This window comes from Mustela putorius, unplaced genomic scaffold, assembly GCF_011764305.1.
Source record: "Mustela putorius furo isolate JIRA1106 unplaced genomic scaffold, ASM1176430v1.1 tig00003854_pilon_pilon_pilon, whole genome shotgun sequence".
NCBI lineage: Eukaryota > Metazoa > Chordata > Mammalia > Carnivora > Mustelidae > Mustela > Mustela putorius.
In genome coordinates this window covers 2,677,678-2,689,631 of record NW_025422006.1, presented here as the reverse complement: position 1 = coordinate 2,689,631, position 11,954 = coordinate 2,677,678, and the positions used below count along the sequence as shown (strand labels likewise).

The 11,954-nt window shown below is 47.9% G+C and overlaps 1 protein-coding gene across 2 annotated transcripts in view; it reads left to right on the top strand.

Annotated features, from left to right (window-relative positions):
- Nucleotides 1-622: 622 nt before the first annotated feature.
- The window catches only part of RCL1 (RNA terminal phosphate cyclase like 1), a 63,810-nt gene continuing 52,478 nt past the window's right edge, over nucleotides 623-11,954 (top strand). The window contains exon 1 of one of the 2 annotated variants that reach the window (XM_045065021.1): nucleotides 623-951. In XM_045065021.1, coding sequence (XP_044920956.1) covers nucleotides 816-951 — 136 coding nt within the window. In that variant the 5' untranslated portion in view covers nucleotides 623-815. Of the gene's footprint in view, nucleotides 952-3,355; nucleotides 3,885-11,954 lie in introns of those variants that run through there. The other variant, XM_045065022.1, reaches the window with a different exon arrangement.

Below are 11,954 nucleotides of genomic sequence, written 5' to 3'. Positions count from 1 at the left end.
AATGGCCTGGTATCGCAAGACTCCGGTCCCCATGCATAGGGCCACGCCACCTGTGCAATATTCCTCCCGTCTTTCCTCCCGTGTAAGGCGGGAATGGGTGCACCTCGCGGGTTGCAGCTGGGAGCGAGGGAACCGCGCCGGCTGCGCGCTCCGCACAGAGACCGCAGCAGGGTAACGCGCTAATCCCAGCTCCTCCAGCAGGAAAAAGGCGGGGAGATAATACTAGGTACATCCAGGGTTTGCTTTGCCGTAAGTACTGAGGCTAAGTACCGCGCCTGTAGTGAGCACCAACCCCAGCCCGTCGGCCCCCCGGACCCCACGCGGGGAGAGAACGCACAGAGACTACCCGGGAAGCGGAGCTCCCGCGCTGGGCTAACGAGCGGCCCCCCGCACGCGCTCCCTCCCGCCGCGCGCTGTTGCCGGGGCCCAAGCACCGCCCCACTCCAGCGCGGGCCAATGGTAGCGCGGCCCGGGCACCGCCCAGCTCCAGCGCGAGCCAATGACGACGTCTCATGGGCACCGCCCTGATCCTGCGCGGACCAATAGCGGCGAGACCCGGCGCGGGAGCCGTCCCCGGTCGGGTGGGGAGGCGGGGAGACGGCTACCGACTCCGCCCCTCTCCCCTCTGACCCGGTGTCTCGTCTCTCCGTCTTCCTGTTCCAAACCACGTGGACGCGCCGGGGGCTGCAGGGCTACGGTGAGGAGCCCGGGTCACCCCCGCCGCTGTCGCCGCCGCCGCCGCCGGGGTCGCGACCCCCGCGCCCGTCCGAAGTCGCCACGCCCCGGCCGCCCGCGCTTCTGCGGAGGGCGCGCACATGGCGACTCAGGCGCACTGCCTCAGCTACGCGGGCTGCAACTTCTTGCGCCAGCGCCTGGTCCTGTCCACCCTGAGCGGGCGCCCCGTCAAAATCCGGAAGATTCGGGCCAGAGACGACAACCCAGGCCTCCGAGGTAACGCGGGGCGGGCGGTGCGCGGGGCGGGCGCGGGGGCCGCGGGAGTGCGGCGCCGATGCCCTGGGGGCGGTGCGCGGGGAGCCTGCGCGTCCCGCGGGCGCGTCCCGGAGCCCGAGCGCCGCGCCGCCCCCACGCCCGAGCGCGCCCGGGACTGAGGGGGGAGGCGGGGTCGGCCCGAGGGGCGTGCTCGGCCGCGCGCGGCGCTGGCGTCGCGGGGGCCCCGCTAGTAAACAGCTGCACGCTCTCCGGCGCTACGGGTCGCGGCACACCCCGGGCATCGCCCCCTCGCCTGCCCGCAGTCCCCCTCGCTCGCGCCGCCAGCCTCGCAGAGGGTAAAGGCACTTGGCTGGACCCGAATGTGGCGATTGGGCAGATAGAAGATGGAGAGAGAATTGGAGAATAAAGTGCCGCCGGTTGGTTCCGTGCCCTGCCCCGAAACACGTCTCGGAAGCCGTTGCCCCCTCGGACGTCAGCGGTCTCTGTCGCCGTGATTTCTCAGCTGCCTGCACACCTCTGCTTGGGTGTGGAGTAAAGAAGACAGAAAAAAAAAAAAAAAAAGAATCAAAATTCTGTGTTTTTAGCCGTAATTGGGATGTGCTCAGGACAGAAGCTTGGTGATGATTTTTTTTTTTTTTCTTTAAATCATAGGTCTGATTGCCTTGACGTTAGTCACCTTTGGGGACAAGCGTTAAACCACAGCTGTCCAAGCTTTGCCCGACAAAGGCGGATGGATGGGAAAACCGGCCCTGTTTAAACTCGCGTGGAGTTCAGTGGTGCGGGTTTAAACTGGCCCCTGAAATAAGACGCACGCATTCGAAAGCTTCTGTCTGGTTATCCCAGGTTGGGAGATTTCACTCGAAGCAAATAAGGAAAGACCTGCCTGCAAATGGAAGGAGAGGGTCTGTGCTTGCTCTTGGAAGCTTTGTCGGTCCTGTTGAAGTGTTTACTTTGGCCCCGAGTTCTGAGCCCGGTGGCCGGGCCATTTGGTCCTCGGTCTGAATGCGTGCTCCGGAGGGTCGCAGCTCAGCCTCCCTGCTTGGTGATTGGTGGCCCACGAAGGGAAAATGCTATGTCATTGATGGAGATAGCCCGTTAGGAAGGAAAGACCCTCCATACCGGGTGACCGTGGGGAGGGCTTGTGCAGGTGCACGATTCTTCTCCCCACCTCTCAGAAGCACCGAGGAAGGGAAGCAGGGACGCCTAGCACGGCCTGCCGGGTGCTCTCCACATTGTCCTGATTCCCAACGGGCCTGGGCAAAGCCGTTGCTTGGTCGCTCTGCTCTGTGGCATTCTCCTCCAGCTCTCCCCTTCACCTCCAGTTTACTGTAGAGAATTTGCCATTCGCCAGATACGGTTAAGACAGGCTTCTGCCTCTGCGAACGGTGGGCATAGGTTTTTGGTTTTCTTTTTTTTAAAGATTGACTGATTGATTGATTGATTGATGTGACAGACCGAGATCACAAGCAGGCAGAGAGGCAGAGAGAGAGAGAGAGAGGGGGAAGCAGGCTCCCAGGGCTCGATCCCAGGATCCTGGGATCATGACCTGAGCAGATCATTTAACCCACTGAGCCACCCAGGTGCCCCTGGGCATAGGTTTTTTTGGTTGTTTGTTTTTTTAAAGCAATGTAAGTACATTGGCCTGGAAACCTGGGATTTCTGTGGGAAATCTAGTGCTTGTAAGATACAATTTAGTGGTTGTCTTTTGAAGGTGGTCTCCAGACTAATATTTAGTGTTCTGAAGGATGCTTCACCACCACCCCTCCCCCACCCCCGCCATCCACTGTGTGTGGACATCTCTTCACTGCCACACACGCAAACTCTCATTTCTTCCAAGAGGGCTTGGCCGCTTGGCACTTCCCTGAAAGGATGCCAGGCTCCACTGCTTGGGGGAGGTTGTTCTCGTTGGCAGATTGTGTTGGTATTTTATGGGAAGCACTACGTGAAGCATTACATCAAGGGGAAAAAAATTAATACTTCAAGGGGAAAAAAAAGAGGTTCCTGATTTAAATCTTCTTGTGCTGGTTTTAAGTCCTTAGAAATCTTGTAGGTGTTCACTTAATTTCTTCAAGAGGGCTAGCCTGGATGGCTCAGATGGTTAAGTGTCTCCGTTTGGCTTGGGTCATGATCCCAGGGTCCTGGGATCGAGTCCTGCAGTAGGCTCCCTGCTCAGCAGGGAACCTGCTTCTCCCTCTGCCTGCCACTCCTCCCCCTGCTTGTGTGCTCGCTCGCTCTCTCTCTCTCTCTGACAAATAAAATCTTAAAAAAAAAAAAAATTTCTTCAAGAGCAAACAGATATTTGTATGCATATATATGCATTCATAGTTATACATACATGTATGTATGTGTATGTACACATACACATAAACACACATACATGTTTATGTGTATAAATCCATGCGGCCCCTGCTACATGGTATGTGGTCATAGTCAAGTGAGTCCTCGGTAGTTTGTTTGAAGATGTAGCCGGGGGGTGTGCTGCCAGTCATCTCTCCCTTTCTGACTCAGATTCTGAGAATTGGAAAAAACTTGGAGCATATCCAATAAAATCTTCAGCTTGAGTATAAAAATTGCATCTCTCCAAGGTGCTTGCTTAATCATTCCTCCTGGTGTGGGATCTGGAGAGTGGGGGATGTGGAGGCCTTTTGCCTCAGGGGCAGTTGTTCAGAAAAGGTTACTGAGCCCCAGTTTGTGCAAGCCTTTGTGGGACTGTAAACATGAGAAGCGGTTGCCCCACTTCTGGAGGAGCTTTCTGAGTAGGAAGTGCTTGAGAGAGTAGCTTGAGTAACGTCAGGTAGGAAGAGCTGAATGTTGCAGAGGGACTCCAGGGACTTGGGGCAGAGGCTTCTCTGGGGGTTAGGAAGGAAGACTTTCTGGGTCTGCTTGTGGTCTGGACAGATATCCTGGTGGACTGTTGCTGAAAGGAACAGCTTGTGAGTCAAAGAGTTCTTTATTTATTATGTTGATCCTTAATTTGTTGTGGTTGTAGTAGCTTGGTGGTTCCGAGCTTCGTCTCAGAGTTAGACCTCGGTTTGAGTCTTGATTCTGCTTTTGCTATTAGCTCTTGGACCTTGGGCAAATTCTTTAACATTTCTGAGCTTCAGTTTTTTGGTGTGTTTTTTTTTTTTTTTTTGTCTATAAAGTGAGGACAACATTACCAACTTCACTAGGTTATTGTAAAGATTAAATGAAATAATACTTAAAGTACGTAGAACAGTGGCGGGCTTGCGGGAAATACAAATGTTAGCTGATTTTGGAGTGCCTGGGTGAACTATTTGGTTAACTGTTTCGCTCTTGCTTTCGGCTCAGGTCATGATCTCAGGGTTCTGAGATTCAGTCCTCGGCAGGCTCTGCGCTCAGCAGGGGTTTTCTCCCTCCCCTGCCCTCCTTGTGCACTGTCTCTCTCATATAAAAAACAAATAAATCTTTTAAAAATAATGTTATTAACTGGTTTTATTATTATTTTAACTTTTTTTTTTAAGGTTTTATTTATTTCTCAGAGAGAGCGAGCACAAGCAGGGGAAGCAGCAGGCAGAGCAGGCAGAGGGAGAAGCAGGCTGCCCGCTGAACAAGGAGCCTGATGCAGGACTCAATCCCAGGACCCTGGGATCATGACCTGAGCTGAAAGCAGATGCTTAACTGACTGAGCCACACAGGCACCCCAGGTCCTGCTTTTATATGGAAACCTCACATATTTAAAGAAAATTATGCCTTCTTTCTGTCCTCTCTTTTCAGTCTAAAGTTTTCCTTTTGAGTGATGTCTTCCAAATATTTGTGTGTATTATGTATAATGTAGTGGTTTTCAAATGGGGCAGTTCTGCTCCCCACAGGGACATTTGGCAGTTGTGGGAGATATTTTTGGTTGTTACAACTGGAAGGCTGCTCCTGGCATCTTGTGGGTAGAGCCCAGGGTTACCATTAAACATCCTGTAGTGCACCAGACAACTCCCTCGCACAGACACTACTGCCCGGAACGTCAACAGCATGGATGTTGAAACCCCCGGCGTATGAGACTTAATTATTATGCGTTTTCTTTTCTTTCCCCATATCTCTAGTGATTGGGAATAGTGTATGGATCAAGAAAGTTGCACAGTGTTTCAGAAGGGGATGAGACACAAGGCACACTCTGTGACTTCAGGCAGACAAGCTGGTCTCATAAGTAAAACTGCTTCCTTCCAGTGCAGAGCAATTGTATACAATGAGAAGATTTTGAACCTGTAAGAAAGATGATCCTAGAATGGTTTTTACTAATTACACAACCACATGTGTAGTTTCTGCTCCATTCTGAGAAACACAAACAATTATGTTTCATTCTACTCTTGCTGTTCGTGAGGAGGAAGTAAATATTTTGTTTTGCTTCTGTGTTCCTGCAGGTAGAAAGACAAGGCATAGTTAGATGAGGTAGCTGGGGGAGTTGAAGTCCGTGGAGTGGCGGAGCTGGGAGGAGGCTGCAGCCCGCTCCCGCCCGGAGGGCTGCTTCTCCCATTTAACTGCGCAATGGACTTGGCTGTTCCTCGTCGTACGGGAAAGCAGCTGTCTGCAGCGCCCCGGTCTCTGGATTTCCTGCGGACTGTGTATTGCAGGGTTAGTTTGAGTTCACAGTTTATGGGTAAGGTGAGGTCCACATGGGAAGAATTCCATGAGGGTAATTGTTTAAAGTGGAACTAGGGAAAGATGGACTTGGGCAGGAGCACTGGTTCAGCGGTTGGAACGCTCTTGCCCGTCCCTGAGCCAATCTGGTGACCAAGCCTCACTGTCTTCCCCTGTGAAATTGGAGAGAGGGGTTATGTGGGCCCACGGGAGTGCCACACATAGCTTCAGCAGATGAGATTCTGAAAAGGGTGGGGTAAGTGGAGTTTTAATTGAAAGAATTCCTTAAAATGTGTGGTGGAAATGCTAGGTAGAGGTCCTTTGAAAGGAAAACATCTTTTGGTGAACTGATGTGCTGTTTTGGGGCTAAATCTAGCTGTTCACAAATTGCATCTTCTAGAGGGAGAATTGTAAGGGAAAACTTTCTCCTCTACTCTCAATACCTCTGACCCCAGACGTGTGGGATTTTTCCCCCTACAGAGCAGTTCTTCATTTCTCAGCGAGATCCGGCTGGGTGTACTACAGACTGAACTCCATTCTGACGCTGTCTACATGGAGAGGCTGCAGATCCCACTGGGTAAGGGCTCAGTCCCACAAGACTGCTGCCCGCTTCGGACAAGTCCCAGTTGCAAGTTCAGGCCTCTTGTACTTCTGACCTGCTGGTTATATAAACCGGGGGTTCCCACCATCTCCTCCTCGAGTCTGATAATTTGCTAGAATGACTCACGAAGCTCAGGGAAACACCTGTATCTCCCAGTTTATTGTAAAGGATATTACAGAGGGTACAGTTGAACATACTCAGAGGTATATAGGGCCAGGTCCTGCAGGGTCCTGAAGCAGAAGCTTCTGTCCTCTGGAACCAGGGTGGGCACCACCCTTCCCGCACATGTGTTCACTCACCGGCCTGGAAGTTCTCTCCTTGTGCAAGAGTTTTAATAGGGTTTAATCTCCAGGCAGCCTCCTTCCCTTAAGGTCAGCAGGTAGGGCTTCAAGTTCCAGCCCGCTAATGACTCGGTGTTTCTTGTGACCAGCCCCATCCTGACGTTGTGAAGGGACCCCATCCGACGTCACCTCATCAGCATAAATTCCAGTGTAATTGAAAGGGGCTTCTTAGGAATAAATTTTAGGAGACCCTCCTATTATTTTAGAACTTCCAAGGATTTTAGGAGCTCTGTGCCAGAAGTCGGGGACAAGGGCCAAATACATTTCTTACTATGCTGCATGGATGCGCCTGTAATCTGGCCCGAGACTCAGACTTACTGATCAGTACTAGAGTTGGGGAAGCCTGATGACTCTATCAAGGATAGTTGATTGAATATTGTCTCGTGGATTGGGAACCTGCCCTCTTGTGCCTCTGTTGACTGTTAGTTTGCTATCATATGTTGATTATTGGGTACCCAAAATGAGATACTCCTCTAAAAGACAGTTGCCAGGAATCCTAATTGTCTGCTTTCAGATCTGCTGTTGCTTGGAAGCTATAAAATACTATTCCAGATGGAACCGTGCTCTGTCCTTTTTTTTTTTTTTTTTTTAAAGTAAGCTTTTTTTTTTGAGATAGTTGTGGATTCACATGAACTTGTAATAAATAATACTGAGAAAGCCAATCTACACACTTCACACAATCCCCTTCTCCCCATGGAACATCTGGAAAAACTGTAGTAGAATGTCACAGCCAGGAAATGGACAGGGATGAGAGTGAAGGTATGAGCCTCCATTACCACGAGTCTTCCTCAGTTTGCCTTCTCAGCCACACCATCGTCTTCCTCACACCACCAGCTCCTTAACCCTTGGCAGTCACTAATCTGTCTTCCATTCCTTTAATATTGTCACTCGAAGAATGTAAATGGAATCATATAATAAGTAATTTTTTGCAGTGGACGTTTTTCATTCAGCACGATCTTCTGAAGATCTCAGTTTTTCTCAGGTTTTTCCTTTTTATTGCTGAACAGTATCCTATGGTATGAAAGTATTACAGTTTTTTTTTAAAACCATTCACCTGTTGAAAGACATCTGGATTGTTTCTTTTTTTATCTTTTTTTGCCATTATGAATAAAGCTGCTGTAAACATCTGTGTACAGGTTTTTATGTGAACATAAGTCTTTCCTTGGGATAAATGCCCAGGAGTATAGGCGCTGGGCTGTATGGAGTTCGAATACTTAGGAAACTGCCGAAGCGTTCTCCAGTGTGGCCTTACCATTTTATATTCCCACCAGCAATGTGTAAGTGATTAAGGTTCTCTACACCCTTGCCAACATTTGGTGGTGTCACTTCTTTTTCCCTACGGGCTTAAATGTGTTACTTTTTCTAAAATCAACATTTTAATAACTTGGCTAAGTCTGTGCAGCTGGTGGCACTGAGGCACCCTCCTGGCCTCTGGCCCTGCGGACCAGCTACAGAGTCTGCTGGGCTGTTTCTGGATGAGTCCCAAGGTTATTGGCTAACAGGCAGCAGCTCAAGGTTACTGTCCCACCCCTGTCCCCCCAGATGTCACATTTTGGAAAAGCCCCATCTTGATAACACTTTCTTGTAGAACGTGATGTTCTCTGATTTGGGGGGACGGGCTAAAATCTCCTTGGTTGTTGCCAGGGGTGAGTGATGCTAACAACGTGAAGGAACAGGAAACTCAGGAGTGCCCTCCTGTCCCCCCAGGAGAGGACGGAGCCCACGGCCCACTGTGCTCTGAGTGCCATTTCTCACACACCTGACATGACGCAAGGAGCTGCAGGCCAGACAAGGCAGCTGCCGCATGGCACCAGCACTGCTGGGGGCGGGGACCATGCCGGGACGGTGCCCACGGCAGCCTGGGCCTGACCCAGGCCTCCCTGCAGGGTGGCGGGGGGGCGCAGGAAGCGTAGACAAGCCACAGGTGGGGGATGCAGGCCTCAGGCTGCAGCAGGTGGCTGTCACCGGAGGAGTCACTGCAGGAGCCTGAGGAGTTTGAGTAGGATGTTCACGTTGAGAGGCAGGAGGAAGAACTCCATGGAGGACCGGTCCCAGGCTGGGGGGTGCTTCCTCGCGGCTTGCAGTCTCTGTGCTTTGTGCTATGCCTGGGCTGCTCCTCGTGCCCTCCGACCGCCGTGTTCAGGGTTTCTAGTTTCAGCTGTCCTGATTGTACTGTCTTGTTTAATTTGCATATTCCTAATGGTTGATGAAGGCCAACATCCTTCCCTCTCCGTTTGCCATCAGCACCACCTCCTCTGACATCTTTTGATCATTGCCTACTAGCATTGTTTTTAAGCTTAAGTTTTGAGAGTTCTTTATGTGTTCCGGTCCTTACGTGTCAGACGTGTGGGTGGCTGATACTGTATTCCACACTAAAGCTTGTCCTTTCGTGTTCTCTCTCTCTTTTTTAAGTAAGCTCCATGCCCAATGGGGCTTGAACTCATGACTCTGAAATCAAGAGTCACCTGCTCTACCAGCTGAGCCAGCCAGGCGCAGTCTTGTCGTTCCCTTAACATGGTCTTTTGCAGAGTAAAAGATTGTACTTTTAATGAAATATAATTTATCAAATTTGTCTTTTATGGCTTGTGCTTTTGGTGTTGAGTCTAAGATCTCTTTGCCTAGTTTTCGATTTTGAAGATTTTCGGTGTTGTTTCCTGAAGGTGTTAGAGTTTCACATTTGACTTCGTATGACTGCTCCAGCACCATTTCTTGAAAGGCCCTTTCTTCCATCAAATTGTTTTTGTACCTTTGTAAAAAGTTAGCTGGACACATTTGTGTGGGGGTCTTTTTCTGGGACCTTTCTTTGGTTCCCCTGATCCATATGTTTGTCCCCTTGCCGGTACCACAGACTTGATTATTGTACCTATAATTGTGCAGACTGATACCTTCAGCTTTATTCTTACTTTTCGTGATTGTTTTAGCTGTCCTGATTACTTTGCCTTCCTGTATAAATTTTAGAATATCTTGTCTTTATTGACACAAAAATTCCCAAGATTTTGACAGGAACTGTGTTAAACCTATATGTCAATTTGGGGAGAATTGTCATCTGTACTGAGTCCTCTAAGCCATGAACATAGTACGTATCTCCATTTATTTGGATTGTCTTTACTTTCTTTCACCAGCTTTGTGTAGTTTCCAGCATACAAGTCCTGTAAACACTGTTAGATTTACACGCAAATATTTTACTTTTTCTAGCAATTGTCAGTGGTATAGTATTTTTAATGTTAGTCTCCAATGCTAGTATATAGAAGTACGGTTCATTTTTGGGAACATGTTTATCCTCTACCTATGCTGAATATACTCTACCTATGCTGAATCCTTTATAGCTCTAGGTGTCTTTTTGTACATTCTTTGGGATTCTCTATGTAGATAATAACATCATCTGTAAAAAGGAATAGTATTATTTAGTATTATTATTATCCAAACTTTATATCTTGTATTCCTTTCTCCTTGACACATTGGCTAGAACTTCTAGTACCATGCTAAGTATGAGACGAAAGCAAACTGCCTTGCCTTGTTCCTTCTTTTAGGGAGAAGGTGTCCAGTGTTTTGGTGCTAAGTGTAATGTTAGCTGTATGTTGTTTTGTTTTTGTTTTTTTCCAGATGCTTTCATCAATGAGAAAATTTCCTTCTTTGTCCTATTTCTTAGGTACTTCTCTAAAGAAATTAAAATCACATTGTGTATATTTTAAATTTTTTCCTTAATATGAGCATTTCCTTATTAAATTAAATAATTATTTAAATTTTTAAAAAAGTTTTTTTTATTTGACAGAGACACAGCGAGAGAGGGAACACAAGCAGTGGGAGAGGGAGAGGGATGAGCAGGGTGCCCAATGCAGGGCTCCATCCCAGGACCTTGGGATCATGACCTGAGCGGAAGGCAGACACTTAACACCCAGGTGCCCCTATTTTAAAATATTTTTAATGTCTTTATAGTATCATAAGGATCTTTCACAGGCTCTTTAATGAGAGCAATTTTCTTTGCTATTTAAATTTGTTACAGTGCCTTTATTTGTATTTTTTCTAATATAAGTTTCATGTATTTTAAAAAAACACCCATGGTGTGCAAATCAGAGGGAACAGAAAGGGTTTACGAATTGCGTCTCTTTCTCTTTCCCATCCTCCCTTTCCCATGAAGCAGTCAGTGTTACTAGTTTGTTGAGTTTCTTCTCAGGACTCTTTTTTCCACAAACAAGCAAATACAGGGCGCCTGGGCGACTAAGTTGGTTAGCTGGTTAAGCGTCTGCCTTTGGCTCAGGTCATGATCCCGGAGTTCCGGGATCAAGCCCCACATCGTGCACCCCACTCAGCAGGGTATCTGCTTCTCCCTCTGCCCCTCCTGCTGCTTTTGCTTGCTCTCTTACTCTCAAATAAATAAAATCCTTTAAAAAAAAAATACATGTGCATTTTTCTTTTTAATTTCACTCAACATATCATGGAGGTGACTTATATCAGTACATAAGAATTCTCCTCATTAATTTTAAGGCTGTATGTATGTTATTATATGTATGTATGTTCTGATGTATATCCAATATCTGTACATCTAACATTTATATGTGACATGTTTGTAATATTAGAAATTTATTTTAGCACACTTATTGTTTCTAGATACAGAAATTGTTATGATACTTTGAAGCTAAAAATGTATTGATTGAGATTTGCTCCTTGATTAAAAGTGTAGCTCTTGGGGCACCTGGGTGGCTAATTCATTAAGTGTCTGCCTTCTGCTCAGGTCATGATCCCAGGGTCCTGAGATGGAGCCCCACATCAGGCTCCCTGCCCAGCGGGAAGCCTGCTTCTCCCTCTCCCACTCCCCCTCCTCCCACTCCTTCTCCTGCTGTGTCTCTGTCAAATAAATAAATAAATAAAATCTTAAAAAAAAAAAAAGTGTAGGTCTTTAGCTTGTATTCTTTCCTTCACTGCCCTTGTGTGAGACATAGTTTGCCTTTCTTAGTGAGGAGTGGGTCAGGTGTTGAGTTACAGAAGGGATGAGCTCACTTCTTGGGGGGCTGTGGAGGAAAGTGCATTAGACATTTAAGGAGGCAGTCTTTAAGGAATTCTCAGATTGAAGGGGCTAATAGTATAAACTGCTAAAACATGATAAATACAGTGACATAAAAAATGCATGAAACATAAAAGTAGTGCTTAAAAGATTATAAAATGAACACCTGTGTGACCCCATCCGAGTTAGGAAGTAGAATACTCTTGTACCTACGAGGCCTCCTCTGGCTATGACTCCCTCCTCTGCCCCTGCTGGTAGCCACTTTCCTGACCAGTACAGTATTTGTGTTGATTGTATTAATAGCTTTATGACCCAATTATGTGTTCCTCAACAGTGCAGTAAAATTGTGCCTGGTTTTGGGTGTTTTCCCCTGGTGGTTTTAGATAATCTGATCTTCTGTATCCCCAAGAGTGGTCTTGAGGAGGAAGAGTCCAAGAGGATGTGTAGGAAGTGAAGGGGCAAGGAATCC